Below are 26,045 nucleotides of genomic sequence, written 5' to 3' on the forward strand. Positions count from 1 at the left end.
GAATTGAGCTCAATATTAAACCAACCATGATATTGAAATGAAATGTAATTTTAATTCTATTGTTTGAATGTCACTGAATTTGAACTTAGAATTGTGTGGTCTAATTCACATAATACCATGGGTGATGCTCTGTATTGAAAAGTTGAGTTTCGAGTTGTAGTCTAATTTCCAAAGAATTGGGTCTCTGATTCCAAATCTCAATTCTATGCGCAACCAAACAACAAAAATTTTGAGAAAATGATTTCAACTACCAATTCTGTGCTCTAATATCTGCATCCAAATCGGGTATTAAAATCATGTGAGAGCGAGTTTTTTAAAGATGTCAAAGATGCTCTCAATTCTAACCACCTGGCAGCCCGTGTAGCACATGCCCCCACCGTCAGCCCACAACAACGAGGGTAGCCGCCGACGAGGCCAGTAGGCAGTGGCCACCCACCCCTGTCCTCCTCCGGGTCGCACACCTGTCCCGGCGGCCTCCCTTGCGCACCCGATCACACGCACGCACCGCCAGTCAAAGCCCCCACCTCCCGGCCAGCCCCCACCGCCCCGCGAAGACTGGGTCCCTGCCGTCCGCCCCACATCCAAGGGCCCCGTATCCCTCCTCCGGCGAGCCACCGCTCCCCCGCCCATAAATACCTCTTCGCTCCCGCCGCTGCCGCTGCCACCCCCGCGAGACCTGTCCGAATCGCGCCCAGGTCCCTCGCTGGGAGTTTCGCCGAGGGCCCTCCCGCCTCCCCTAGATTCACGACGGAGATGGCGTCCGAGCTCACCTACCGCGGCGGCGGGACGTCCACGGCCGCCGGCGCCGGCGCCGGGGGATACTCACCGAAGCCGTCCAAGCCGCTCGCGTGGCTGCCCCGCGCGGCCCGCTACGCCGTCGCCGAGCATCGCCCGCTCTTCGCGCTCGCCGGGATGCTGATCGCCGCCGCCGTCATCTCCATCGCCTCCCCGTCCGCCTCCTCCTCCTCCTCCACCTCCACCTCCACCGGCGGCGCCGCCTCGTCCTACTCCAACAACAACAATCCGCTCGCCCGCTTCCCCGTCGAGCCCGCCCACCACCGCGACGTGGCCACGCGGCACTTCGTCGGCGGCAAGGTGCCGCTGGGCCTCAAGCGGAAGGCGCTCCGCGTCCTCGTCACCGGCGGCGCCGGCTTCGTCGGCAGCCACCTGGTGGACCGCCTCCTCGAGCGCGGCGACAGCGTTATCGTCGTCGATAACTTCTTCACCGGCCGCAAGGACAACGTTCTTCACCACCTCAACGACCCAAACTTCGAGATGATCCGCCACGATGTCGTCGAGCCCATCCTGCTCGAGGTCGACCAGATCTACCACCTCGCCTGCCCGGCGTCCCCCGTCCACTACAAATACAACCCCATCAAGACAATCATATCCTTTCTCTACGAATTCCTTCAGTTCAGTTCCGTTGCGTTCATTTCCTTTCCTCCATGAATGATTCGTGATTGATGCCTGGATCGCGATCGCTTCTATTTTTCTTCTTCTTTTGGTGCCTAAACAAAAATATTTTATATTGTTATTGGGATGGACTTGGTTTCTATTGCTTTTTCGTGGGGAATTTCCAAATTTGTTTCTTCCTGCGGGTTTATCGGTTAACGCGCGATGCATCTGAGGAGGAGGATCGATTCACTACTCTTTGAGATTCCGTATCCGTCTCTGAAATGGGAATATGACAATTTTTTTAAAATCCGGTACCAACAGGTATAACCCCCCAGAACTACGATTTCCTTCCACGGAAGGAGAATTTTGTCCGGAGCTCGAATTTGTGCCACGTTTCACTTCGTTTTTTGGAGTTTTCTGCTCAACTGAGGGAAAGCAGAGCCACCAGAGCTTGGCCGTTTCAGATCTCTGTCTGCTAGGCTGCCCTTTGCTCAAGGGCAATCCTCCCTTTTCATTCAACGCAAAAAAAAAGATCTTTTTTTGCGTCTTTCTATGAAATCTGGTGACAAATGTTCAGTTGAACTCAGATTCTTCAGATGCAATTGAAGATCTCAAATCATCACATCATTTTTTCTGTCGAAATAATTTATGTGTGTGTGTGTTTTTCTTAAAAAAACTGTTTTTTATGCTTCTGAATGCTTGCTGCATTTTCCCGTGCATTTGAAACAGGAAAAACGTACTAGCGAAAGCTATAGCTGTGATCTGAACTCAATTGCTCCGTACCGTTTTACTTTGCTTCATGATCCGTTAATGAAAGCAAAAAGTAAGCGCACGGTGCGCATGGATCTGGGTTAGTTATGTACTTTGCTTACTTCTGACATAAAGGGCGCATTTCAATTTTCAACAACACAAAAGTTGACGTCCAAGTGGCCTTTGCCTTTTCCGCTTTCTAAGCAACTTCGCTTACTGTTCACTTCACGAAATTTCCTTATGCTTTACTTGTTTTGCAACTGAATGTGGAGTAGCAATGTAACAAAGTGAAAAAGGGTGTCTGGCTGATTCATTTAGTTTCTGCTCGTTTTGCTTTCTTGAGATGGTTCGTGTTAGCCTTAACCTTTGTGATAGCACAAGACCAATGTGGTTGGGACTCTGAACATGCTCGGATTAGCAAAGAGGATCAACGCCAGGTTCCTCCTCACCAGTACCAGTGAGGTCTATGGTGATCCTCTCCAGCACCCGCAGGTGGAGACTTACTGGGGCAATGTCAATCCCATCGGTACTAGCTCTTCTCGTTTACACTCTCTTTGTTGATCTCTTGAAATTAATTTCTTGCAGTGACAATTAATCATTCATTTTTCTTAGATCTAGCGTGATGAGGTTAGCTAATTGTTAGTTAGGTCATGCATATGTCAAAGACATAGCCGGATCCTCCTTTTAGCAGGGAACTGTCAGCCCCAAATAAATGATCTCTCATGCTCATTCTTTCTTTGTCATGCTTTTGTATGACCTTTGGAGCGAGCATAGACCACTGAGGGGTTGTCCTAAATATGTTACCCTGCAGCCATAGTCTTTTAGTGACATGATTTTGGATGAGCAAAACCACAAAAAGGAGAGCAAGGGGGAGGGAGGGAAATGCAAGCTGGTGGACAATGTACTGTTGCAAAGAGGACGGGTCTACGTTGTCAAATCTGTGCTTATATTTTTTTTACCCCGAGCTGTAGAAAGCAGGAATGAGCCCTTTTCAGAAAATAGTGCTGGTCCAGACTTGAAGCTTACTGTTGCATGAAAGAGGCCTTGTATAAGCAATATGCAGAAAGGCATTTGGAATCTTACTCTCTTGAGATGCTGGCCATGGAATCTTAGCTTGGTGGGTTCTGGCATGCTTTGATTCTTTTTGGTGGGAAGGGACCATGTTGGTAGGTGGAATTTGGTCCAAGAGGGCCACTTTGTGGATTCCTTTTCAATAAAGCAAGAGGGGGGGGGACACAACTATACTTGACCAGTTATGCCTAACCAAACACCCACCAACCACTGCACCTAAAATAATGAATGAAGTTTGTTGAGTTATTCACGTAGTACTTGTTGGCTGTTGGATACTCGTTGGATTATTTACAAAGTAGGCAAGCTCTTGCCTTGCTCTTTGCGAGTTTTACTGATGGGTACGATTTCTCAATGACAGGTGTCAGGAGCTGTTACGATGAGGGCAAGCGTACAGCTGAAACGTTGACCATGGATTACCACCGTGGTGCCAACCTTGAGGTAAGTCAACGATCCAAAATGTCGGTTTAGTGGATGGAATTCCATTTCATCTGCGACCAAGTATATTCATTTTGGTGGTTTCTTTCTGTTTCAGGTTAGGATCGCACGTATCTTCAATACATATGGCCCTCGCATGTGCATTGACGATGGCCGTGTTGTCAGTAACTTTGTTGCTCAGGTAAATATGCGCAGTGCTGTCTATTCTATCTACAGAACCCAAAAGATATGACAATTGGTCTTGTATCACAGAAATTAAATTACGTGCGATTATGGTTGCAGGCACTGAGGAAGGAGCCCTTGACGGTTTATGGTGATGGAAAGCAAACCAGGAGTTTCCAATATGTTTCTGATCTGGTAGGTCTATCTCTGGCCAACATATATTGAAAAAAAAAAGAAACCCTTGATTTGGCTTTTCCTGTGGCCTAGTGGCCTAGCCAGTGGGATGCTTGAAGTATTCATTACTAGGAATTTTATTCTTTGCATTCAATGTACTGATTGGGGTCTTCTCCCAGGTTGAGGGTCTGATGAAGCTGATGGAAGGCGAGCATGTGGGGCCATTCAACCTGGGTAACCCTGGCGAGTTCACCATGCTTGAGCTTGCCAAGGTTGTCCAGGACACCATCGACCCCAACGCACGGATCGAGTTCCGCAAGAACACCCAGGACGACCCGCACAAGCGCAAGCCCGACATCAGCCGCGCCAAGGAGTTCCTCGGGTGGGAGCCGAAGATCCCCCTGCGTGAGGGCCTTCCCCTCATGGTCTCCGACTTCCGCAAGCGCATCTTCGGCGACCAAGACGCTGCTGCCACCACCACCGGAAACCAGCAAGGTTAGGATGAAGGAGCGCACATGACATGGAAATTTTTGGTGGCCCTGCTTCTAGCTGCTTGGTTGCTCTCTCCTTACTGACAAAAGCTATGGGCCACGTAGTTCGTTGGGAATGTGTTACTGGAATACCTCGGCACGGCTGATGCTGTAATGCCATTCTTTTTTTCCCCTGTATTTTTTCTTTCTCAGTTCTCTCAGTCCTTAGCTATACAAAAAAAGTTCAGTTGAACAGTTGGAGATGAACCCGGATGATCTAATTCTTTGTTGAGAGCATAGCATCATATATATGGTATAAATCCTGTCATTTTGCAAATGTATGTATGCCCTTCTTTGATGGTTCTAGTTCTTTGTTGAAGCTAGGCGTAGGATGCCTATCCTGCTCTCAAAAACTAGACTTGAGCAAAGAAACGAACGAACAAGCAGTTGTGAAGATGAAACAAGAACGTATCTGGTGCAAACCAACCCTTCCATGCAACCGTGTAAATTTCTAATCTGAATAACCCTTCCATGCAACCGTGTAAATTTCTAATCTGAATCATATGATGTTGATCCAAAGGAACGTGTGGAAAAGTGGGAGGAGATTTAAAAATGTGATTAACAACGGGCGGTTAAATGTAAAATTATCCACGTCTCCAGATCCCCATGTTTTTACTTCATTTATTAGCATTAGAACAGGATACCTCTGGCGGGCTAGCTTCCACATACATGCTTGTCCCGAGGAGCTCCTGGGCTGTCTTCAGCCGCGGCTTGTCCTGGACTCCTGGTAGATGGGCTTGTTCTTCCTGATCTGTTCATGCATCTTGCACAAGAATTCAATTCAAGGATGTTTTTTTATTGAAAATGCTATAGATATGTTTTTTTACCACTGATTCAAACTTGTGGATGTAGCACCTGGCGGCCATGGACTCGCCGTGGCCCTCATAATCGATACCAAACACAACATACCCTGCTGTGGCAACTTGATCCCACATGCTGCCAGTAAACCACAATCATATCCGCCTGCTCTTCTCGGGATGCTCAACAGCAGGCAGTTAGTTGGTGTGATATCAGATGTTTGAACATCAATTATAAGTATTTTCTCAGTTCCAAAATAGTATTCGTTTTAGCTCTTCCTTTTTATGTATATATTCAAATGGATGATAATGAACCTAAATATATATCTAAAACACATACATCAAATGTTGTATGAACTCACTATAACCCAAAACAACTACTTCTAATATGGGACAGAGAGAGTATTAAATATAGTTTATTTATAAAACTAATTACATAGTTAATGACTAAACGACAAGACGAATCTATTAGTGCTAATTAGTTTATGATTCACCCATATAATCGGTGATGGATTCATAGGGAGGCAAAGGTGGCCATAGCCTCCTCAATATTTTTGTAAAACCTCTTACACTTAATATTTATTTAACGTTAAGTATAGAAAAAAATAAAGTTTTAGATGAACTAAATTAGTCTTGTTCTAATCTTCTCGTCATATCGGTCTAGTCTTCCTGACTTTCGTCCCCGTTCTTTGGTCCAGTCCTTACATCTATCTGTTTGGCCCCATTCTATCTGACATCATCCGAGCCAATCCGCCCTGATGCTGCCCGCCACTGCCTCCTTCCCGAAGCGTGATACCGTATGACACCCTCACCCTCTTTGTCATTGTCACGATGCTGACATGACTAGCAAGCCTGATCTTTCTCGTCGCGACGATGTGACCCATCTTCGGTAGTTGGCAAGCTTGGTGAACCAGCGAGTCTCGACTTCGTGTCAGAGAGGCAGCGTGACACTGCCTCCTTTCATGGAAGAGGAATTGTTGTAATATTAAAGAAATAAGTGACATGATTCCTTCATATTTAAATAAATTAAATATTCTAATTCCGAATAAAACAGGCATATAACTCAGATAAATGTCATATGTAATTATTGTAGCAATGAACAGTAGCAATTCTAGAACATGTAAACATGTAAAATAGCATCTCAGGTCCATTTTATAATTAAACATGGCTTGCAGATGAAGAAGGCAGATTAAACAAATAAACATGATTGTTTATCTTAAAATATTGCTCTCAAAATAATGGGTTGCTGTAATAAACAGCCCTCCAGCGCTAAAACGTGATCAGAGATCCTCGACTAACGTGACAGTCCTATCTTACCAAATAAGAGTTTTAGATTAGATGTAATAAGCCTAATAATCAAATATAAATACTGATAGAAAGGAGCTGTGTACTAAATAAATTAACAGAATTTAACACAGGTAAACAGCCTCAACAAAAAGAGATTTAATTAGGCACAAATAATATCAATGCTGAAAATGATAATACACTAAAACCCAGACTGTCACGTTGTCTCACTACACCGCTATCATCATCGAGCAATCAAATCCGCCCACACAAGTGCAATCACACCCAAGTATTTAATACTAGCAGATTGCACAAAAATAAACAATAAATAAAGTGGGACTACGAATAACTTACAACACGTAGATTGTCTACGTGGGAAGACCAGCTCAGCGAACACAAGGTTCTGTCCCAGAAAACCAATTCCGCCGCCCATGTCCGGGCCTGCACGGCGGGAGGTTGACGGAGATACTCGAGCCGCTGCCAGAACCGAGGGAGACGTCCACGGCACCAGCCCGAGAAGACGAACACCGCGCAGCAGGGAGCCCAGACACCAGGCCACGGTGGACAAAGATCAGAACAGACAGAGCACCACACAGGCGCACTGTAAATCAACGAGGCACAGGAGAAACTGACTGCACAAGAACAGCTCCACCTCTACCAGCTTCCAATCACCACCAGCGATTAACCACAGGAACACTAGGGACCAAATGGATCGAGGAGACTAGAACAACAATCAGCCGATAAGAGCAGAGAGGAGCAGAGGACCTTACAAAAACCGGGGAAGCGTTTTCCCTTCTTATGAAGACGCCCGCGCCGCAGGACCCGGCCAAGCGGCAAACAGATCGCCAATCTGTTTAGCGCCGCCGCCAGGCTTCCTGCGCTACTCCCTGATCTCCTCACGTTCTCTGCTCAGCGCTCCTATACGAGCCCTAGCCAAATTGCCAGCGCTTGCCGGTCGGCTGGGCTGCTCGGCCGTGGGCCTGGTAGCGGCCCAGCTCGGCTGCCCCCCTTTTTTTAATAAAGTGAAAACACAAAAATCGGATAGCAATCCCCACCATTTTCACTCTTATTTTCTGATCAATGTCATTGAGCTCCCGTACTGTTTATATACTACTTTTCGGCAGAGGTACTTGTTAGTGATAGTCGCCTAGAGGGGGGGTGAATAGGGCGAAACTGAAATTTACAAATATAAACACAACTATAAGCCGGGTTAGCGTTAGAAATATAAATGAGTCCGCGAGAGAGGGCGCAAAACAAATCGCAAGCAAATGAAGAGTGTGACACACGGATTTGTTTTACCGAGGTTCGGTTCTTGCAAACCTACTCCCCGTTGAGGAGGCCACAAAGGCCGGGTCTCTTTCAACCCTTCCCTCTCTCAAACGATCCCACGGATCGAGTGAGCTTTCTCTTCTCAATCACTTGGAACACAAAGTTCCCACAAGGACCACCGCAAGTTTGGTGTCTCTTGCCTCAATTACAAGTGAGTTTGATCGCAATGGAAGAATCAAGAAAGAAGAAAGCAATCCAAGCGCAAGAGCTCGAAAGAACACAAGCAAATCACTCTCTCTAGTCACTATGGCGTTTTGTGGAATTTGGAGAGGATTTGATCTCTTTGGTGTGTCTCGAATTGAATACTAGAGCTCTTGTAGTAGTTGGGAAGTGGAAAACTTGGATGCAATGAATGGTGGGGTGGTTGGGGTATTTATAGCCCCAACCACCAAAAGTGGCCGTTGGGAGGCTGTCTGTTCGATGGCGCACCGGACAGTCCGGTGCACACCGGACAGTCCGGTGCCCCCTGCCACGTCATCACTGCCGTTGGATTCTGACCGTTGGAGCTTCTGACTTGTGGGCCCGCCTGGGTGTCTGGTGCACACCGGACAACTACTGTTCCTTGTCCGGTGTGCCGGAATGGGCGCGCCTGACTTCTGCGCGCGCAGAGCGCACATTAAATGCGCGGCAGAGAGCCGTTGGCGCGAAGATAGCCGTTGCTCCGGGGTCGCACTGGACAGTCCGGTGCACACCGGACAGTCCGGTGAATTATAGCGGACTAGCCGTTGGAGTTTCTCGAAGCTGGCGAGTTCCTGAGGCTGCTTCTCCTTGACGCACCGGACACTGTCCGGTGTACACCGGACAGTCCGGTGAATTATAGCGCGAGTGCCTCTGGAAATTCCCGAAGGTGACGAGTTTGCGTTGGAGTCCTCTGGTGCACCGGACATGTCCGGTGGTGCACCGGACACTGTCCGGTGGCACACCGGACAGTCCGGTGTGCCCGACCAAAGGTGCCTTCGGTTCCCACTTTGCTCCTTTGTTGAATCCAAAACTTGATCTTTTTATTGGCTGAGTGTGAACCTTTTACACCTGTATAAACTATACACTTGGGCAAACTAGTTAGTCCAATTATTTGTGTTGGGCAATTCAACCACCAAAATTAATTAGGGACTAGGTGTAAGCCTAATTCCCTTTCAATCTCCCCCTTTTTGGTGATTGATGCCAACACAAACCAAAGCAAATATATAAGTGCATAGTTGAACTAGTTTGCATAATGTAAGTGTAAAGGTTGCTTGGAATTGAGCCAATATAACTACTTACGAGATATGCATGGAATGTTTCTTACTTATTTAACATTTTGGACCACGCTTGCACCACATGTTTTGTTTTTGCAAAAATCTTTTGTAAATTCTTTTCAAAGTTCTTTTGCAAATAGTCAAAGGTAAATGAATAAGAGTTTGCAAAGCATTTTCATGATTTGAAATTTTCTCCCTATTTCAAATGCTTTTCCTTTGACTAAACAAAACTCCCCCTAAAAGAGATCCACCTCTTAGTGTTCAAGAGGGTTTTGATATACCATTTTTGAAAAACTACTTTCTCCCACTTTTGAACACAATAAGATACCAATTGAAAAAATATTCAACACTAAGTTTTTTGAAATTGGTGGTGGCGCGGTCCTTTTGCTTTGGGCTCATTTCTCCCCCTTTTTGGCATGAATCGCCAAAAACGGAATCATTAGAGCCCTCTAAGTGCTATCTTCCCCTTTGGTCATAAATAAATGAGTTAAGTTTATACCAAAGACGAAGTCCGGTCCTTTTCTTTGATGCTCATGCCTTTTCTCCCCCATGAATGGAGAGTTGCTTGGAGTGACGGCGAAAGATGAGTTACGGAGTGGAAGCCTTTGTCTTTGCCGAAGACTCCAATTCCCTTTCAATATACCTATGACTTGGTTTGAAATAGACTTGAAAACACATTTGTCATAGCATATAAAAGAGATATGATCAGAGGTATATAAATGAGCTATGTGTGCAATCTAGCAAAAGAAATTGCGCGAATCAAGAATATTGAGCTCATGCCTAAGTTTGGTAAAAGTTTGTTCATCAAGAGGCTTGGTAAAGATATCGGCTAATTTATCTTTAGAGTTAATGTAAGAAATCTCGATATCTCCCTTTTGTTGGTGATCCCTAAGAAAATGATACCGAATGGCTATGTGCTTAGTGCGGCTATGCTCGACGGGATTGTCGGCCATTTTGATTGCACTCTCATTATCACATAGCAAAGGGACTTTGGTTAATTTGTAACCGTAGTCCCGCAGGGTTTGCCTCATCCAAAGCAATTGCGCGCAACAATGACCTGCGGCAATGTACTTGGCTTCGGCGGTGGAAAGAGCGACCGAATTTTGCTTCTTTGAAGCCCAAGACACCAAGGATCTTCCCAAGAACTGGCAAGTCCCCGATGTGCTCTTCCTATTGATTTTGCACCCCGCCCAATCGGCATCCGAATAACCAATCAAATCAAATGTGGATCCCCGAGGGTACCAAAGTCCAAACTTAGGAGTATAAGCCAAATATCTCAAGATTCGTTTTACGGCCGTAAGGTGGGATTCCTTAGGGTCGGATTGAAATCTTGCACACATGCAAACGGAAAGCATAATGTCCGGTCGAGATGCACATAAATAGAGTAATGAACCTATCATCGACCGGTATACCTTTTGATCCACGGACTTACCTCCCGTGTCGAGGTCGAGATGCCCATTAGTTCCCATGGGTGTCTTGATGGGTTTAGCATCCTTCATCCCAAACTTGGTTAGAATGTCTTGAGTGTACTTCGTTTGGCTGATGAAGGTGCCCTCTTGGAGTTGCTTCACTTGGAATCCTAAGAAATATTTCAACTCCCCCATCATAGACATCTCGAACTTTTGTGTCATGATCCTACTAAACTCTTCACATGTAGACTCGTTAGTGGACCCAAATATAATATCATCAACATAAATTTGACACACAAACAAGTCATTTTCAAGAGTTTTAGTAAAGAGTGTAGGATCAGCCTTTCCGACTTTGAAGCCATTAGCAATAAGGAAATCCCTAAGGCATTCATACCATGCTCTTGGGGCTTGCTTGAGCCCATAAAGCGCCTTAGAGAGCTTATAGACATGGTTAGGGTACTCACTGTCTTCAAAGCCGGGAGGTTGCTCAACATAGACCTCTTCCTTGATTGGTCCATTGAGGAAGGCACTTTTCACGTCCATTTGATAAAGCTTAAAGCCATGGTAAGTAGCATAGGCCAATAATATACGAATTGACTCAAGCCTAGCTACGGGTGCATAGGTTTCACCGAAATCCAAACCTTCGACTTGGGAGTATCCCTTGGCCACAAGTCGAGCTTTGTTTCTTGTCACCACACCATGCTCATCTTGCTTGTTGCGGAAGACCCATTTGGTTCCTACAACATTTTGATTAGGACGTGGAACTAAATGCCATACCTCATTCCTAGTGAAGTTGTTGAGCTCCTCTTGCATCGCCACCACCCAATCCGAATCTTGTAGTGCTTCCTCCACCCTGTGTGGCTCAATAGAGGAAACAAAAGAGTAATGTTCACAAAAATGAGCAACCCGAGATCTAGTAGTTACCCCCTTATGAATGTCGCCGAGGATGGTGTCGATGGGGTGATCTCGTTGGATTGCTTGGTGGACTCTTGGGTGTGGCGGCCTTGGTTCTTGCTCATCCTCCTTTTCTTGATTATTTGCATCTCCCCCTTGATCATTGCCATCATTTTGAGGTGGCTCATTTGATTGATCTTCTTCTTCATCCACTTGAGCCTCTTCCTCATTTTGAGTTGGTGGAGATGCTTGCATGGAGGAGGATGGTTGATCTTGTGCATTTGGAGGCTCTTCGGTTTCCTTAGGACACACATCCCCAATGGACATGTTCCTTAGCGCGATGTACGGAGCCTCTTCAATACCTATCTCATCAAGATCAACTTGCTCTACTTGAGAGCCGTTAGTCTCATCAAACACAACGTCACATGAGACTTCAACTAGTCCAGTGGACTTGTTAAAGACCCTATATGCCCTTGTGTTTGAGTCATAACCAAGTAAAAAGCCTTCTACAGTCTTAGGAGCAAATTTAGATTTTCTACCTCTTTTAACAAGAATAAAGCATTTGCTACCAAAGACTCTAAAATATGAAATATTGGGCTTTTTACCGGTTAGGAGTTCGTATGATGTCTTCTTGAGGATTCGGTGTAGATACAACCGGTTGATGGCGTAGCAGGCGGTGTTGACCGCCTCGGCCCAAAACCGATCCGAAGTCTTGTACTCATCAAGCATGGTCCTTGCCATGTCTAATAGAGTTCGATTCTTTCTCTCCACTACACCATTTTGTTATGGCGTGTAGGGAGAGGAGAACTCATGCTTGATGCCCTCCTCCTCAAGGAAGCCTTCAATTTGTGAATTCTTGAACTCCGTCCCGTTGTCGCTTCTTATTTTCTTGATCCTTAAGCCGAACTCATTTTGAGCCCGTCTCAAGAATCCCTTTAAGGTCTCTTGGGTTTGAGATTTTTCCTGTAAAAAGAATACCCAAGTGAAGCGAGAATAATCATCCACAATAACTAGACAGTACTTACTCCCGCCGATGCTTATGTAAGCGATCGGGCCGAATAGATCCATGTGTAGGAGCTCCAGTGGCCTGTCGGTCGTCATTATGTTCTTATGCGGATGATGAGCGCCAACTTGCTTTCCTGCCTGGCATGCGCTACAAACCCTGTCTTTCTCAAAATGAACATTTGTTAGTCCTAAAATGTGTTCTCCCTTTAGAAGCTTATGAAGATTCTTCATCCCAACATGAGCTAGTCGGCGGTGCCAGAGCCAACCCATGTTAGTCTTAGCAATTAAGCAAGTGTCGAGTTCAGCTCTATCAAAATCTACCAAGTATAGCTGACCCTCTAACACTCCCTTAAATGCTATTGAATCATCACTTCTTCTAAAGACAGTGACACCAATATCAGTAAATAGACAGTTGTAGCCCATTTGACATAATTGAGATACGAAAAGCAAATTGTAATCTAAAGAATCTACAAGAAAAACATTAGAAATGGAATGGTCAGGAGATATAGCTATTTTACCAAGACCTTTGACCAAACCTTGATTTCCATCCCCGAATGTGATTGCTCGTTGGGGATCTTTGTTTTTCTCATAGGAGGAGAACATCCTTTTCTCCCCTGTCATGTGGTTTGTGCACCCGCTGTCGAGTATCCAACTTGAGCCCCGGATGCATAAACCTACAAAACAAGTTTAGTTCTTGACTTTAGGTACCCAAATGGTTTTGAGTCCTTTGGCATTAGACACAAGAACTTTGGGTACCCAAACACAAGTCTTGGAGCCCTTGTGTTTGCCCCCAACATATTTGGCAACTACTTTGCCGGATTTGTTAGTTAAAACATAAGATGCATCAAAAGTTTTAAATGAAAGACTATGTTCATTTGATGCAGTAGGAGTTTTCTTAGGCAACCTAGCACGGGTTGGTTGCCTAGAACTAGATGTCTCACCCTTATACATAAAAGCATGATTAGGGTCAGAGTGAGACTTCCTAGAGTGAATTCTCCTAATTTTGTCCTCGGGATAACCGGCAGGGTATAAAATATACCCCTCGTTATCCTGAGGCATGGGAGCCTTGCCCTTAACAAAGTTGGACAATCTTTTAGGAGGGGCATTAAGTTTGACATTGTCTCCCCTTTGGAAGCCAATGCCATCCTTGATGCCAGGGCGTCTCCCATTATAGAGCATACTACGAGCAAATTTAAATTTTTCATTTTCTAAGTTGTGCTCGGCAATTTTAGCATCTAATTTAGCTATATGATCATTTTGTTGTTTAATTAAAGCCATATGATCATGAATAGCATTAACATCAACATCTCTACATCTAGTACAAATAGATACATGCTCAACAATAGATGTAGAGGGTTTGCAAGAATTAAGTTCAACAATCTTAGCATGAAGAATATCATTTTTATCTCTAAGATTGGAAATGGTAGCATTGCAAACATCTAGTTCTTTAGCCTTAGCAATTAAGTTTTCATTTTCTACTCTAAGGCTAGCAAGAGAAATGTTCAATTCTTCAATCCTAGCAAGCAGATTATCATTATTATCTCTAGGATTGGGAATTGAAACATTACAAACATGTGAATCAACCTTAGCATTTAAACTAGCATTTTCATGTCTAAGGTTGTCAATCATCTCATGGCAAGTGCTTAGCTCACTAGATAGTTTTTGACATTTTTCTACTTCTAGAGCGTAAGCATTTTTAACCTTAACATGTTTCTTGTTTTCCTTAATAAGTAGGTCCTCTTGGGAATCCAAAAGGTCATCCTTTTCATGAATAGCACTAACCAATTCATTTAATTTTTCCTTTTGTGCTATGTTAAGGTTGGCAAAAAGGAAACGCAAATTATCTTCCTCATCACTAGCATTATCATCACTAGAGGATTCATATTTAGTGGAGGATTTAGATTTAACCTTCTTTTTGCCGTCCTTGGCCATGAGACACTTGTGGCCGACGTTGGGGAAGAGGAGTCCCTTGGTGACGGCGATGTTGGCGGCGTCCTCGTCGTCGGAGGAGTCGCTTGAGCTTTCGTCGGAGTCACACTCCCGACAAACATGGGCATCGCCGCCCTTCTTCTTGTAGTATTTCTTCTTCTCCTTTCTTCTCCCCTTCTTGTCGTCACCCCTGTCACTATCACTTGATAATGGACATTTAGCAATAAAGTGACCGGGCTTACCACACTTGTAGCAAACCTTCTTGGAGCGGGACTTGTAATCTTTCCCCCTCCTTTGTTTGAGGATTTGACGGAAGCTTTTGATGACGAGCGCCATCTCCTCATTGTCAAGCTTGGAGGCGTCGATTGGTTGTATACTTGGTGTAGACTCCTCCTTCTTTTCTTCCGTCGCCTTGAATGCGACGGGTTGAGCTTCGGATGTGGTGGGTTCGTCAAGCTCGTTGATTTTCCTCGAGCCTTCGATCATGCACTCAAAACTTACAAAATGCCCGATTACTTCCTCGGGGGTCATTTTAGTATATCTAGGATTACCACGAATTAATTGAACTTGAGTAGGGTTAAGGAAAATAAGAGATCTTAGAATAACCTTAACCACTTCGTGGTCATCCCACTTTACGCTCCCGAGGTTGCGCACTTGGTTCACCAAGGTTTTGAGCCGGTTGTACATGTGTTGTGGCTCCTCCCCTTTGCGAAGCCGGAACCGACCGAGCTCCCCCTCGATCGTTTCCCGCTTGGTGATCTTGGTGAGCTCGTCTCCCTCGTGCGCGGTTTTGAGCACATCCCAAACCTCCTTGGCGCTCTTCAACCCTTGCACTTTGTTATACTCCTCTCTACTTAAAGAGGCGAGGAGTATCGTTGTCGCTTGAGAGTTGAAGTGCTCGATTTGGGCCACTTCATCCTCATCATAATCCTTATCCCCTACGGATGGTACCTGTGCACCAAACTCAACAACATCCCATATACTTTTGTGGAGTGAGGTTAGATGAAATCGCATTAAATCACTCCACCTAGCATAGTCTTCACCATCAAAAGTTGGTGGTTTGCCTAAAGGGACGGAAAGTAAAGGTGCATGTTTAGAAATGTGAGGGTAATGTAGGGGAATCTCACTAAACTTCTTACGCTCTTGGCGTTTAGAAGTTACGGAGGGCGCATCGGAGTCGGAGGTTGATGTTGATGAAGTGTCGGTCTCGTAGTAGACCACCTTCCTCATCCTCTTTTGCTTGTCTCCGCTTCGATGCGGCTTGTGGGAAGAAGATTTTTCCTTCTTCTCTTTGTGGTGAGAAGAAGATTTCTTCTCCTTTCCTTTGTTGGAGGAGATCTTCTTCTTCTCCCTCCTCTTGGTGCGGGACTCTTCCGATGAAGTGCTCCCGTAGCTTGTAGTGGGCTTTTCGCCGGTCTCCATCTCCTTCTTGGCGTGATCTCCCGACATTACTTCGAGCGGTTAGGCTCTAATGAAGCACCGGGCTTTGATACCAATTGATAGTCGCCTAGAGGGGGGGGTGAATAGGGCGAAACTGAAATTTACAAATATAAACACAACTACAAGCCGGGTTAGCGTTAGAAATATAAATGAGTCCGCGAGAGAGGGCGCAAAACAAATCGCAAGCAAATGAAGAGTGTGACACGCGGATTTGTTTTACCGAGGTTCGGTTCTTGCAAACCTACTCCCCGTTGAGGAGGCCACAAAGGCCGGGTCTCTTTCAACCCTTCCCTCTCTCAAACGATCCCACGGATCGAGTGAGCTTTCTCTTCTCAATCACTTGGAACACAAAGTTCCCACAAGGACCACCACAAGTTTGGTGTCTCTTGCCTCAATTACAAGTGAGTTTGATCGCAATGGAAGAATCAAGAAAGAAGAAAGCAATCCAAGCGCAAGAGCTCGAAAGAACACAAGCAAATCACTCTCTCTAGTCACTATGGCGTTTTGTGGAATTTGGAGAGGATTTGATCTCTTTGGTGTGTCTCGAATTGAATACTAGAGCTCTTGTAGTAGTTGGGAAGTGGAAAACTTGGATGCAATGAATGGTGGGGTGGTTGGAGTATTTATAGCCCCAACCACCAAAAGTGGCCGTTGGGAGGCTGTCTGTTCGATGGCGCACCGGACAGTCCGGTGCACACCGGACAGTCCGGTGCCCCCTGCCACGTCATCACTGCCGTTGGATTCTGACCGTTGGAGCTTCTGACTTGTGGGCCCGCCTGGGTGTCCGGTGCACACCGGACAACTACTGTTCCTTGTCCGGTGTGCCGGAATGGGCGCACCTGACTTCTGCGCGCGCAGAGCGCGCATTAAATGCGCGGCAGAGAGCCGTTGGCGCGGAGATAGCCGTTGCTCCGGAGTCGCACCGGACAGTCCGGTGCACACCGGACAGTCCGGTGAATTATAGCGGACTAGCCGTTGGAGTTTCCCGAAGCTGGCGAGTTCCTGAGGCTGCTTCTCCTTGACGCACCGGACACTGTCCGGTGTACACCGGACAGTCCGGTGAATTATAGCGCGAGTGCCTCTGGAAATTCCCGAAGGTGACGAGTTTGCGTTGGAGTCCTCTGGTGCACCGGACACTGTCCGGTGTGCCTGACCAAAGGTGCCTTCGGTTCCCACTTTGCTCCTTTGTTGAATCCAAAACTTGATCTTTTTATTGGCTGAGTGTGAACCTTTTACACCTGTATAAACTATACACTTGGGCAAACTAGTTAGTCCAATTATTTGTGTTGGGCAATTCAACCACCAAAATTAATTAGGGACTAGGTGTAAGCCTAATTCCCTTTCAGTTAGGTTTGAACCAAAGCCTATCCCAGTGTACTCCAACCCTGCACGAGTAAGCGGAGGACTACGCCTTGATCCACAAACCCTAGTGTGAGAATCTTCGCACAAAAGGCACATAGTACTAGGCAGATTATCTGCTTCTCTTACGGGGCAGGGCGTTACGGTCATGCCCTTTAATATCTATTCATGAGCTCACTAGAGAGAAAATCCCATTCTCTCCTGGACTGCGACCCCACAGTCAGCTCATATAGGTGAAATCGTTAAGGAAATTCTGTAGGACAATTCCCTGCTTATAGCATTGACTTCATTAAGAGCATATCGCTCAACCTGCCATACAGACAGAGCACAGCAGCTCATGAGACTCTTTATCTTTTGTGCTCTTGGTTTCACAGTGCTTCGTTTCCTGGAGCCTGGATCTCGGGATCTCCGGTCACACAGGACAGTTATCCGCAGTTGAAACCGCTAACAGGGTACGAGTCTCATTCCCATGCACGCTGCTTGGATTGGCTTTTGAGCTAGTCCTTTGGTGAAAGGATCAGCAAGGTTCCTTTCAGACTTGATGTAATCTACTGTTATTACACCCGTCTCTCTAGCATGCTAACATGAATCAAGTCGTCTTCTGATATGCCTCAAGGATTTTTGGTTGTCCTTTCTACTGTTCACTTTTAGCAATACAAAAGTGTTGTCACAGTATACTAGGACAGCCGGTATCGACTTTGCTAGCATTGGAAGGTCTGGCAACAGGTCTCTCAACCATTCAGCCTCCAATGCCGCTGAATTAAGTGCAACTAATTCAGCCTCCTTGGTGGAACGTGTCGACACTGATTGTTTAGACGATCTCCATGACACGGCCCCACCAGCTAAAGTGAACACATAGCCACTTGTAGACTTCATTTGATCCGAGTCAGAGATCCAGTTTGCATCACTGAATCCTTCAAGCACTGACGGAAATCCGGTATATTTAATACCAAGATTCATCGCTCCCTTCAAATACTGAAGCACTCTGTACAAGGCTACCCAGTGTCTATCTCCTGGACTGGCCGAATAATGAGCCAGTCTACATACTTCATATGAGATATCTGGTCTAGTTGCACTGCTCAGGTACATGAGAGATCTGATGATCTGCGAATATAGTAGCTGGTTCACCGGCTCGCCTTCATATTTACTGAGCGTGTAGGATGGATCATAGGGCGTGGTGACTGGTTTATAGTCCATATGTCCAAAGCGAGTCAGGACCTTTTCCACATAATGGGATTGTGACAAAGTAATCCCATCCTCACCCTTTATCAGCTTGATGTTCAGTATAACATCAGTGTCGGGGACCATAATTAGGGGTACCCTCAAGACTCCTAAATCTCAGCTGGTAACCCCCATCAGCACAAAGCTGCAAAGGCCTGATGGGTACGATTAAGTCGAGGATCGGTCCATTCGAGGGACACGATCACGCCTCGCCCGAGCCCAGCCTCGGGCAAAGGCAACCGACCCCGGAGGACTTACGTCTCGCCCGAGGCCCCCCTCCAGCAACGGACACACCTTCGGCTCGCCCGAGGCCCAGTCTTCACCAAGAAGCAACCTTGGCCAAATTGCCACGCCAACCGACCGAATCGTAGGGGCATTTAATGCAAAGGTGGCCTGACACCTTTATCCTGATGCACGCCATCCAGTCGACAGAGCCGAAGTGACCGTAGTCATTTCGCCGCTCCACTGACCGGCCTGACAAGAAGACAGCGCCGCCTGTGCCGCTCTGACTGCTGTGCCACTCGACAGAGTGAGGCTGACAGCAGCCAAGTCTGGCCTCGAGCGCCATAGGAAGCTCCGCCTCGCCCGACCCAGGGCTCGGACTCGGGCTCAACCCCGGAAAATGACGGACTCCGCATCGCCCGACCCCAGGGCTCAAACTCGGGCTCAGCCCCGGAAGACGACGAACTCCACTTCGCCCGACCCCAGGGCTCGGACTCGGGCTCAGCCCCGGAAGACGACGAACTCCGCATCGCCCGACCCCAGGGCTCGGACTTGGGCTCAGCCCCGGAAGAAGACGAACTCCGCATCGCCCGACCCCAGGGCTCGGACTCGGGCTCAGCCCCGGAAGACGACGAACTCCGCTTCGCCCGACCCCAGGGCTCGGACTCAGCCCTGGCCTCAGCCGATGGTTTCCGCCTCGCCCGACCCAGGGGCTCGGACTCGACCTCAGCCTTGGAAGACAGACTCGACCTCGACCTCGGAGGAGCCTCCACCTCGCCCAACCCTGGGCTCGGACCGACCACGTCACAGGAGGCGCCATCATTACCCTACCCCAAGCTGACTCAGGCTACGGGGAACAAGACCGACGTCCCATCTGGCTCGCTCCGCTAAACAAGTAATGATGGCGCCCCGCACGCTCTATGACGACGGCGGCTCTCAGCCCCCTTACGGAAGCAAAAGAACGCCATTAAGGACTCGACAGCCCCGACAGCTGTCCTTCCGCTAGGATCCAGTGCTCCTCCGACAGCCACGACACCACACGAACCGGGTGCCAAAACCTCTCCGACTGCCACGATGGCATGTACTTAGGGCACTAGCTCTCCTCCGCTAGACACGTTAGCACACTGCAACACCCCCCATTGTACACCTGGATCCTTTCCTTACGCCTATAAAAGGAAGATCCAGGGCCCTCTTACGAGGTTTGGCCGCGCGGAGAAGGACGGGACGACCCTCGCGTAAGGCCGCTCGCTCCCTCCCGCGTGGACGCTTGTAACCCCCTACTGCAAGCGCACCCGACCTGGGCGCGGGACAAACACGAAGGCCGTGGGTTTCCCCTTTGTACGCCTGTCTCCCTCTGGCTTCTTCCCCCCTTCGCGCTCCGTCTCGCGCCGACCCATTTGGGCTGGGGCACGCGACGACAATTTACTCGTCGGTCCAGGGACCCCCCGGGTTCGAAACGCCGACAGTTGGCGCGCCAGGTAGGGGCCTGCTGCGTGTTGACGAACAGCTTCCCGTCAAGCTCCAGATGGGCAGTCTCCAGCAACCTTTCCAGCCCGGGACGGTGCTCCGTTTCGGGAGTCTTGAGTTCATGTCCCTCAACGGCAGCTACGACATGATACTCCTTCCCCCGTCGCGCGACAGCGACAATGGCGGCCAACAACCCGCCCGCCGGCGGCGGAATCGACGACGTCTTCCCCACGTGGTGGAAGAACAACATTCGAGCTCGCCCCGTCCCCTCCCCCATCGACGGAGGAGGAGGCGGGGCAACCAAGGCCAAGCAGGAGGCGGCACCTCGTCGGCTGTCGAGCGAGTCGACGGCGCTGGCACCCCAACGGGGGGCACGTCGGGCATCGACCTCGCGTCTGAGACGAAGACGAGCGCCGTCTCCCCGCAACACACCAACCCCAAGCAAACGGACGACGCCAGCACGCTCGCGAAGGACGTGCTGGGCGTCACCCTCGTACCTAAGACGACGGTGCAGTCTGCTCCAGACGTGACTTCGTCACCGCCCGTCGACCAAGAGTCACCCTGGGACTGGCTGACGGCCGTCTCGACCTACGGGCCCTCGGGGTCCGAGGAAGATGACGAGCCCGATTTCTGTTGAAATTTCTCCGGACTTGGTAACCCCAGTGCCATGCGGGACTTTATGACCGCGTGCGACTACTGCCTTTCCGACTGTTCCGACGGTAGTCGCAGCCTCGGCGACGAGGACCGTGGCCCAAGTCGTGAATGTTTCCACGTCGACCTAGGGGGTCCCGAAAAAGGCAACCATCTTGGTATGTCGGAGAACGGTGATCTCCCTAGGCCTGTGCCTCGTGTTGACATCCTTCGGGAGCTAGCTATGGTCCCCGTCCCGGCGGGGATCATGACCCACAGCTCGAGCAAATCCACGAGATGCAGGCCAGGCTCGACGAGGGAGCGGGAACACTTGAGCCATTCCGCCGGGACAATGGGCAGGAATATCCGGGCCAACCTCTGGCCGGAGAAGTGCGTCATCTACCCCAGGGTATCCAGCACCGCGTCGCCGACGATGTCAGGGTAAGGCCTCCACCGGCTTCCAGTGGGGTCGGCCAGAACCTGGCTGCAGCGGCAATACTTCTCCGCGCGATGCCGGAGCCATCTACCACCGAGGGGCGGCGTATCCAGGGAGAGCTCAAGAATCTCCTGGAGGACGCCGCGGTCCGACAGGCCGAAAGCTCTGCCTCCCGAAGGCAGGGGTACACCTCGGAACATCGCGTCGCGACTTCCCGGTTCATGCGGGAAGCCTCGGTCCACACCGGGCGCACGCGCAACACAGCGCCCGCGGCCCCGGGTCGCCTCGGCAACGAGCACCATCACCGCAACCGTCGGGCCCACCTCGATGAGAGGGTGCGCCGAGGCTACCACCCCAGACGTGGGGGACGCTATGACAGCGGGGAGGATCGGAGTCCCTCGCCCGAACCGCCCTGTCCGCAGGCTTTCAGCCGCGCTATACGACGGGCGCCGTTCCTGACCCGGTTCCGAACCCCGACTACTATCACAAAGTACTCGGGGGAGACGAGGCCGGAACTGTGGCTCGCGGACTACCGGCTGGCCTGCCAACTGGGTGGAACGAATGATGACAACCTCATCATCCGCAACCTCCCCCTGTTCCTCTCCGATACCGCTCGGGCCTGGCTGGAGCACCTGCCTCCGGGGCAGATCTCCAACTGGGACGACCTGGTCCAAGCCTTCGCCGGCAATTTCCAGGGCACGTACGTGCGCCCTGGAAACTCCTGGGATCTCCAAAGCTGCCGCCAGCAGCCGGAAGAGTCTCTTCGGGACTACATCCGGCGATTCTCGAAGCAGCGCACCGAGCTGCCCAACGTCACCGATTCGGATGCCATCGGCGCGTTCCTCGCTGGCACCACCTGCCGCGACCTGGTGAGCAAGCTGGGTCGCAAGACCCCCACCAGGGCGAGCGAGCTGATGGACATCGCCACCAAGTTTGCCTCTGGCCAAGAGGCGGTTGAGGCCATCTTCCGGAAGGACAAGCAGCCCCAGGGCCACCCACCGGAAGATGTCCCCGAGGCGTCAACTCAACGCGGCGCCAAGAAGAAAGGCAAGAAGAAGTCGCAAGCGAAACACGACGCCGCCGACGCGGACCTTGTCACCGCCGCCGAGTACAAGAACCCTCGGAAACCTCCTGGGGGTGCCAACCTCTTCGACAAGATGCTCAAGGAGTCGTGCCCCTATCACCAGTGGCCCGTCAAGCACACCCTTGAGGAGTGCGCCATGCTTCGGCGCCACTTTCACAAGGCCGGGCCACCCGCGGAGGGTGGCAGGGCTCGCGACGACGATAAGAAGGAAGATCATAAGGCAGGAGAGTTCCCAAAGTCCACGACTGCTTCATGATCTACGGTGGGCAAGTGGTGAATGCCTCGGCTCGGCACCGCAAGCAAGAGCGTCGGGAGGTCTGCTCGGTAAAGGTGGCGGCGCCGGTCTACCTAGACTGGTCCGACAAGCCCATCACCTTCGACCAAGCCGACCACCCCGACCGCGTGCCGAGCCTAGGAAAATACCCGCTCGTTGTCGACCCCGTCATCGGCGATGTCAGGCTCACCAAGGTCCTCATGGACGAAGGCAACAACCTCAACATCATCTACGCCGAGACCCTCGGGCTCCTGCGGATCGATCTGTCCTCGGTCCGGGAAGGCGCTGCGCCTTTCCACGGGATAATCCCCGGGAAACGCGTCCAGCCCCTCGGACAACTCGATCTACCCGTCTGCTTTGGGACGCCCTCCAACTTCCGAAGGGAGACTCTCACGTTCGAGGTGGTCGGGTTCCGAGTAACCTACCACGCAGTGCTGGGGAGACCATGCTACGCCAAGTTCATGGCTGTCCCCAACTACACCTACCTCAAGCTCAAGATGCCGGGCCCCAACGGGGTCATCACCATCGGCCCCACGTACCGACACGCGTACGAATGCGGCGTGGAGTGCGTGGAGTACGCCGAGGCCCTCGCCGAATCCGAGGCCCTCATCGCCGACCTGGAGAGCCTCTCTAAGGAGGCGCCAGACGTGAAGCGCCACGCCGGCAACTTCGAGCCAGCGGAGACGGTTGAATCCGTCCCTCTCGACCCCAGCAACGACGCCTCCAAGCAGATCCGGATCGGCTCCGAGCTTGATCCCAACTAGGAAGCAGTGCTCGTCGACTTCCTCCGCGCAAACGCCGACGTTTTCGCGTGGAGGCCCTCGGACATGCCCGACATATCGAGGGATGTCGCCGAGCACTCGCTGGATATCCGAGCTGGAGCCCGACCCGTGAAGCAACCTCTGCGCCGATTCGACGAAGAAAAGCGCAGAGCCATAGGCGAGGAGATCCACAAGCTAATGGCGGCAGGGTTCATCAAAGAGGTATTCCATCTCGAATGGCTTGCCAACCCTGTGCTTGTGAGAAAGAAAGGAGGGAAATGGCGAATGTGTGTAGACTACACTGGTCTAAACAAAGCATGTCCGAAAGTTCCCTACCCTCTGCCTCGCATCGATCAAATCATGGATTCCACTGCTGGGTGCAAAACCCTGTCTTTCCTCGATGCCTACTCGGGGTATCACCAGATCAGGATGAAAGAGTCCGACCAGCTCGCGACTTCTTTCATCACACCCTTCGGCATGTACTGCTATGTTACCATGCCGTTTGGTTTGAGGAATGTGGGTGCAACGTACCAACGGTGCATGAACCACGTGTTCGGCGAACACATTGGCCGAACGGTCGAGGCCTACGTCGATGACATCATAGTCAAGACAAGGAAAGCCTCCGACCTCCTTTCCGACCTTGAAGCGACATTTCAATGTCTCAAGGCGAAAGGCGTGAAGCTCAATCTCGAGAAGTGTGTCTTCGGGGTTCCCCGAGGCATGCTCTTGGGGTTCATCATCTCCGAGCGGGGCATCGAGGCCAACTCGGAGAAGATCGCAGCCATCACCAGCATGGGGCCCATCAAGGACTTGAAATGCGTACAGAGGGTCACAGGATGCCTTGCGGCTCTGAGCCGTTTCATCTCGCGCCTTGGCGAAAGAGGTCTGCCTCTGTACCGCCTCTTAAGGAAGGTCGAGTGCTTCACTTGGACCTCTGAGGCCGAAGAAGCCCTCGGGAACCTGAAGGCGCTCCTCACGAACGCGCCCATCTTGGTGCCCCCCGCTGCCGGAGAAGCCCTCTTGATCTACGTCGTCACGACCACCCAGGTGGTTAGCGCCGCGATCGTGGTTGAGAGACGAGAAGAGGGGCATGCATTGCCCGTCCAGAGGCCAGTTTACTTCATCAGTGAGGTACTGTCTGAGACCAAGATCCGCTACCCACAAATCCAGAAGCTGCTGTACGCGGTGATCCTAACACGGCGGAAGTTGCGACCCTACTTCGAGTCTCATCCGGTAACTATGGTGTCATCCTTCCACCTGGGGGAGATCATCCAGTGCCAAGAGGCCTCGGGTAGAATTGCAAAGTGGGCGGTGGAAATCATGGGCGAGACGATCTCGTTCGCCCCTCGGAAGGCCATCAAGTCCCAGGTCTTGGCGGACTTTGTGGCTGAATGGGTCGACACCCAGCTCCCAACGGCTCCGATCCAACCGAAACTCTGGACCATGTTTTTTGACGGGTCGCTGATGAAGACAGGAGCAGGCGCAGGCCTGCTCTTCATCTTGCCCCTCGGGAAGCACCTACGCTACGTGCTACGCCTCCACTTCCCAGCATCCAACAATGTGGCTGAGTACGAGGCTCTGGTCAACGGGTTGCGCATCGCCATCGAGCTAGGTGTCCGACGCCTCGACGCTCGCGGCGACTCGCAGCTCGTCATCGACCAAGTCATGAAGAACTCCCACTGCCGCGACCCGAAGATGGAAGCCTACTGCGATGAGGTTCGGTGCCTGGAAGACAAGTTCTACGGGCTCGAGCTCAACCACATCGCCCGACGCTACAACGAGACTACGGACGAGCTGGCTAAAATAGCCTCGGGGCGAACAGCGGTTCCCCCGGACGTCTTCTCCCGAGACCTGCATCAACCCTCCGTCAAGACCGATGGCACGGCTGAGCCCGAGAAGGCCTCGGCCCAGCCCGAGGCAACCTCGGCTCGGCCCGAGGTACCCTCGGCCCCCGAGGGTGAGGCACTGCGCATCGAGGAGGAGCGGAGCGGGGTCACGCCTAATCGAAACTGGCAGACCCCGTACCTGCAATATCTCCACCGAGGAGAGCTACCCCTCGACCGAGTCGAAGCTCGGCGGTTGGCACGGCGCGCCAAGTCGTTCGTCTTGCTGGGAGACGGGAAGGAGCTCTACCACCACAGCCCCTCAGGCATCCTCCAGCGATGCATTTCCGTCGCCGAAGGCCAGGAGCTCTTACAAGAGATACACTCGGGGGCTTGTGGCCATCACGCGGCACCTCGAGCCCTTGTTGGAAACGCCTTCCGACAAGGTTTCTACTGGCCGACGGCGGTGGCCGACGCCACGAGAATTGTCCGCACCTGCGAAGGGTGTCAGTTCTATGCAAGGCAGACCCACCTGCCCCGCTCAGGCTCTGCAGACCATACCCATCACCTGGTCGTTTGCTGTCTGGGGTCTGGACCTCGTCGGCCCCTTGCAGAAGGCACCCGGGGGCTACACGCACCTGCTGGTCGCCGTCGACAAATTCTCCAAGTGGATCGAGGTCCGACCCCTAAACAGCATCAGGTCCGAACAGGCGGTGGTGTTCTTCACCAACATCATCCATCGCTTTGGGGTCCCGAACTCCATCATCACCGACAACGGCACCCAGTTCACCGGCAGAAAGTTCCTGGACTTCTGCGAGGATCACCACATCCGGGTGGACTGGGCCGCCGTGGCTCACCCCATGACGAATGGGCAAGTAGAGCGTGCCAACAGCATGATTCTGCAAGGACTCAAGCCTCGGATCTACAAC

The 26,045-nt window shown here is 50.5% G+C and overlaps 1 protein-coding gene across 1 annotated transcript; it reads left to right on the top strand.

Annotated features, from left to right (window-relative positions):
* Positions 1–378: 378 nt before the first annotated feature.
* Positions 379–4,798, top strand: LOC103630226 (UDP-glucuronic acid decarboxylase 2). Its single transcript, XM_008651297.3, has 6 exons — positions 379–1,386; positions 2,524–2,671; positions 3,575–3,654; positions 3,749–3,832; positions 3,934–4,008; positions 4,167–4,798. Exons 1-6 carry the CDS (start codon positions 754–756, stop codon positions 4,485–4,487), a joined length of 1,341 nt encoding a protein of 446 aa, XP_008649519.1. The 5' UTR covers positions 379–753; the 3' UTR covers positions 4,488–4,798.
* The last annotated feature ends 21,247 nt before the right edge of the window (positions 4,799–26,045 follow it).

Source organism: Zea mays, chromosome 6 (genome assembly GCF_902167145.1).
Source record: "Zea mays cultivar B73 chromosome 6, Zm-B73-REFERENCE-NAM-5.0, whole genome shotgun sequence".
Lineage (NCBI taxonomy): Eukaryota > Viridiplantae > Streptophyta > Magnoliopsida > Poales > Poaceae > Zea > Zea mays.

Bases quoted from the DNA above. Each gene is read 5' to 3' on its own strand.
- LOC103630226 (XM_008651297.3), top strand. From the start codon at position 754: ATGGCGTCCGAGCTCACCTACCGCGGCGGCGGGACGTCCACGGCCGCC. The intron at 1,387-2,523 runs ATATCCTTTCTC...TTGTGATAGCAC, and splicing joins ACAACCCCATCAAGACAATC to AAGACCAATGTGGTTGGGAC. The intron at 3,833-3,933 runs GTAAATATGCGC...TTATGGTTGCAG, and splicing joins TCAGTAACTTTGTTGCTCAG to GCACTGAGGAAGGAGCCCTT.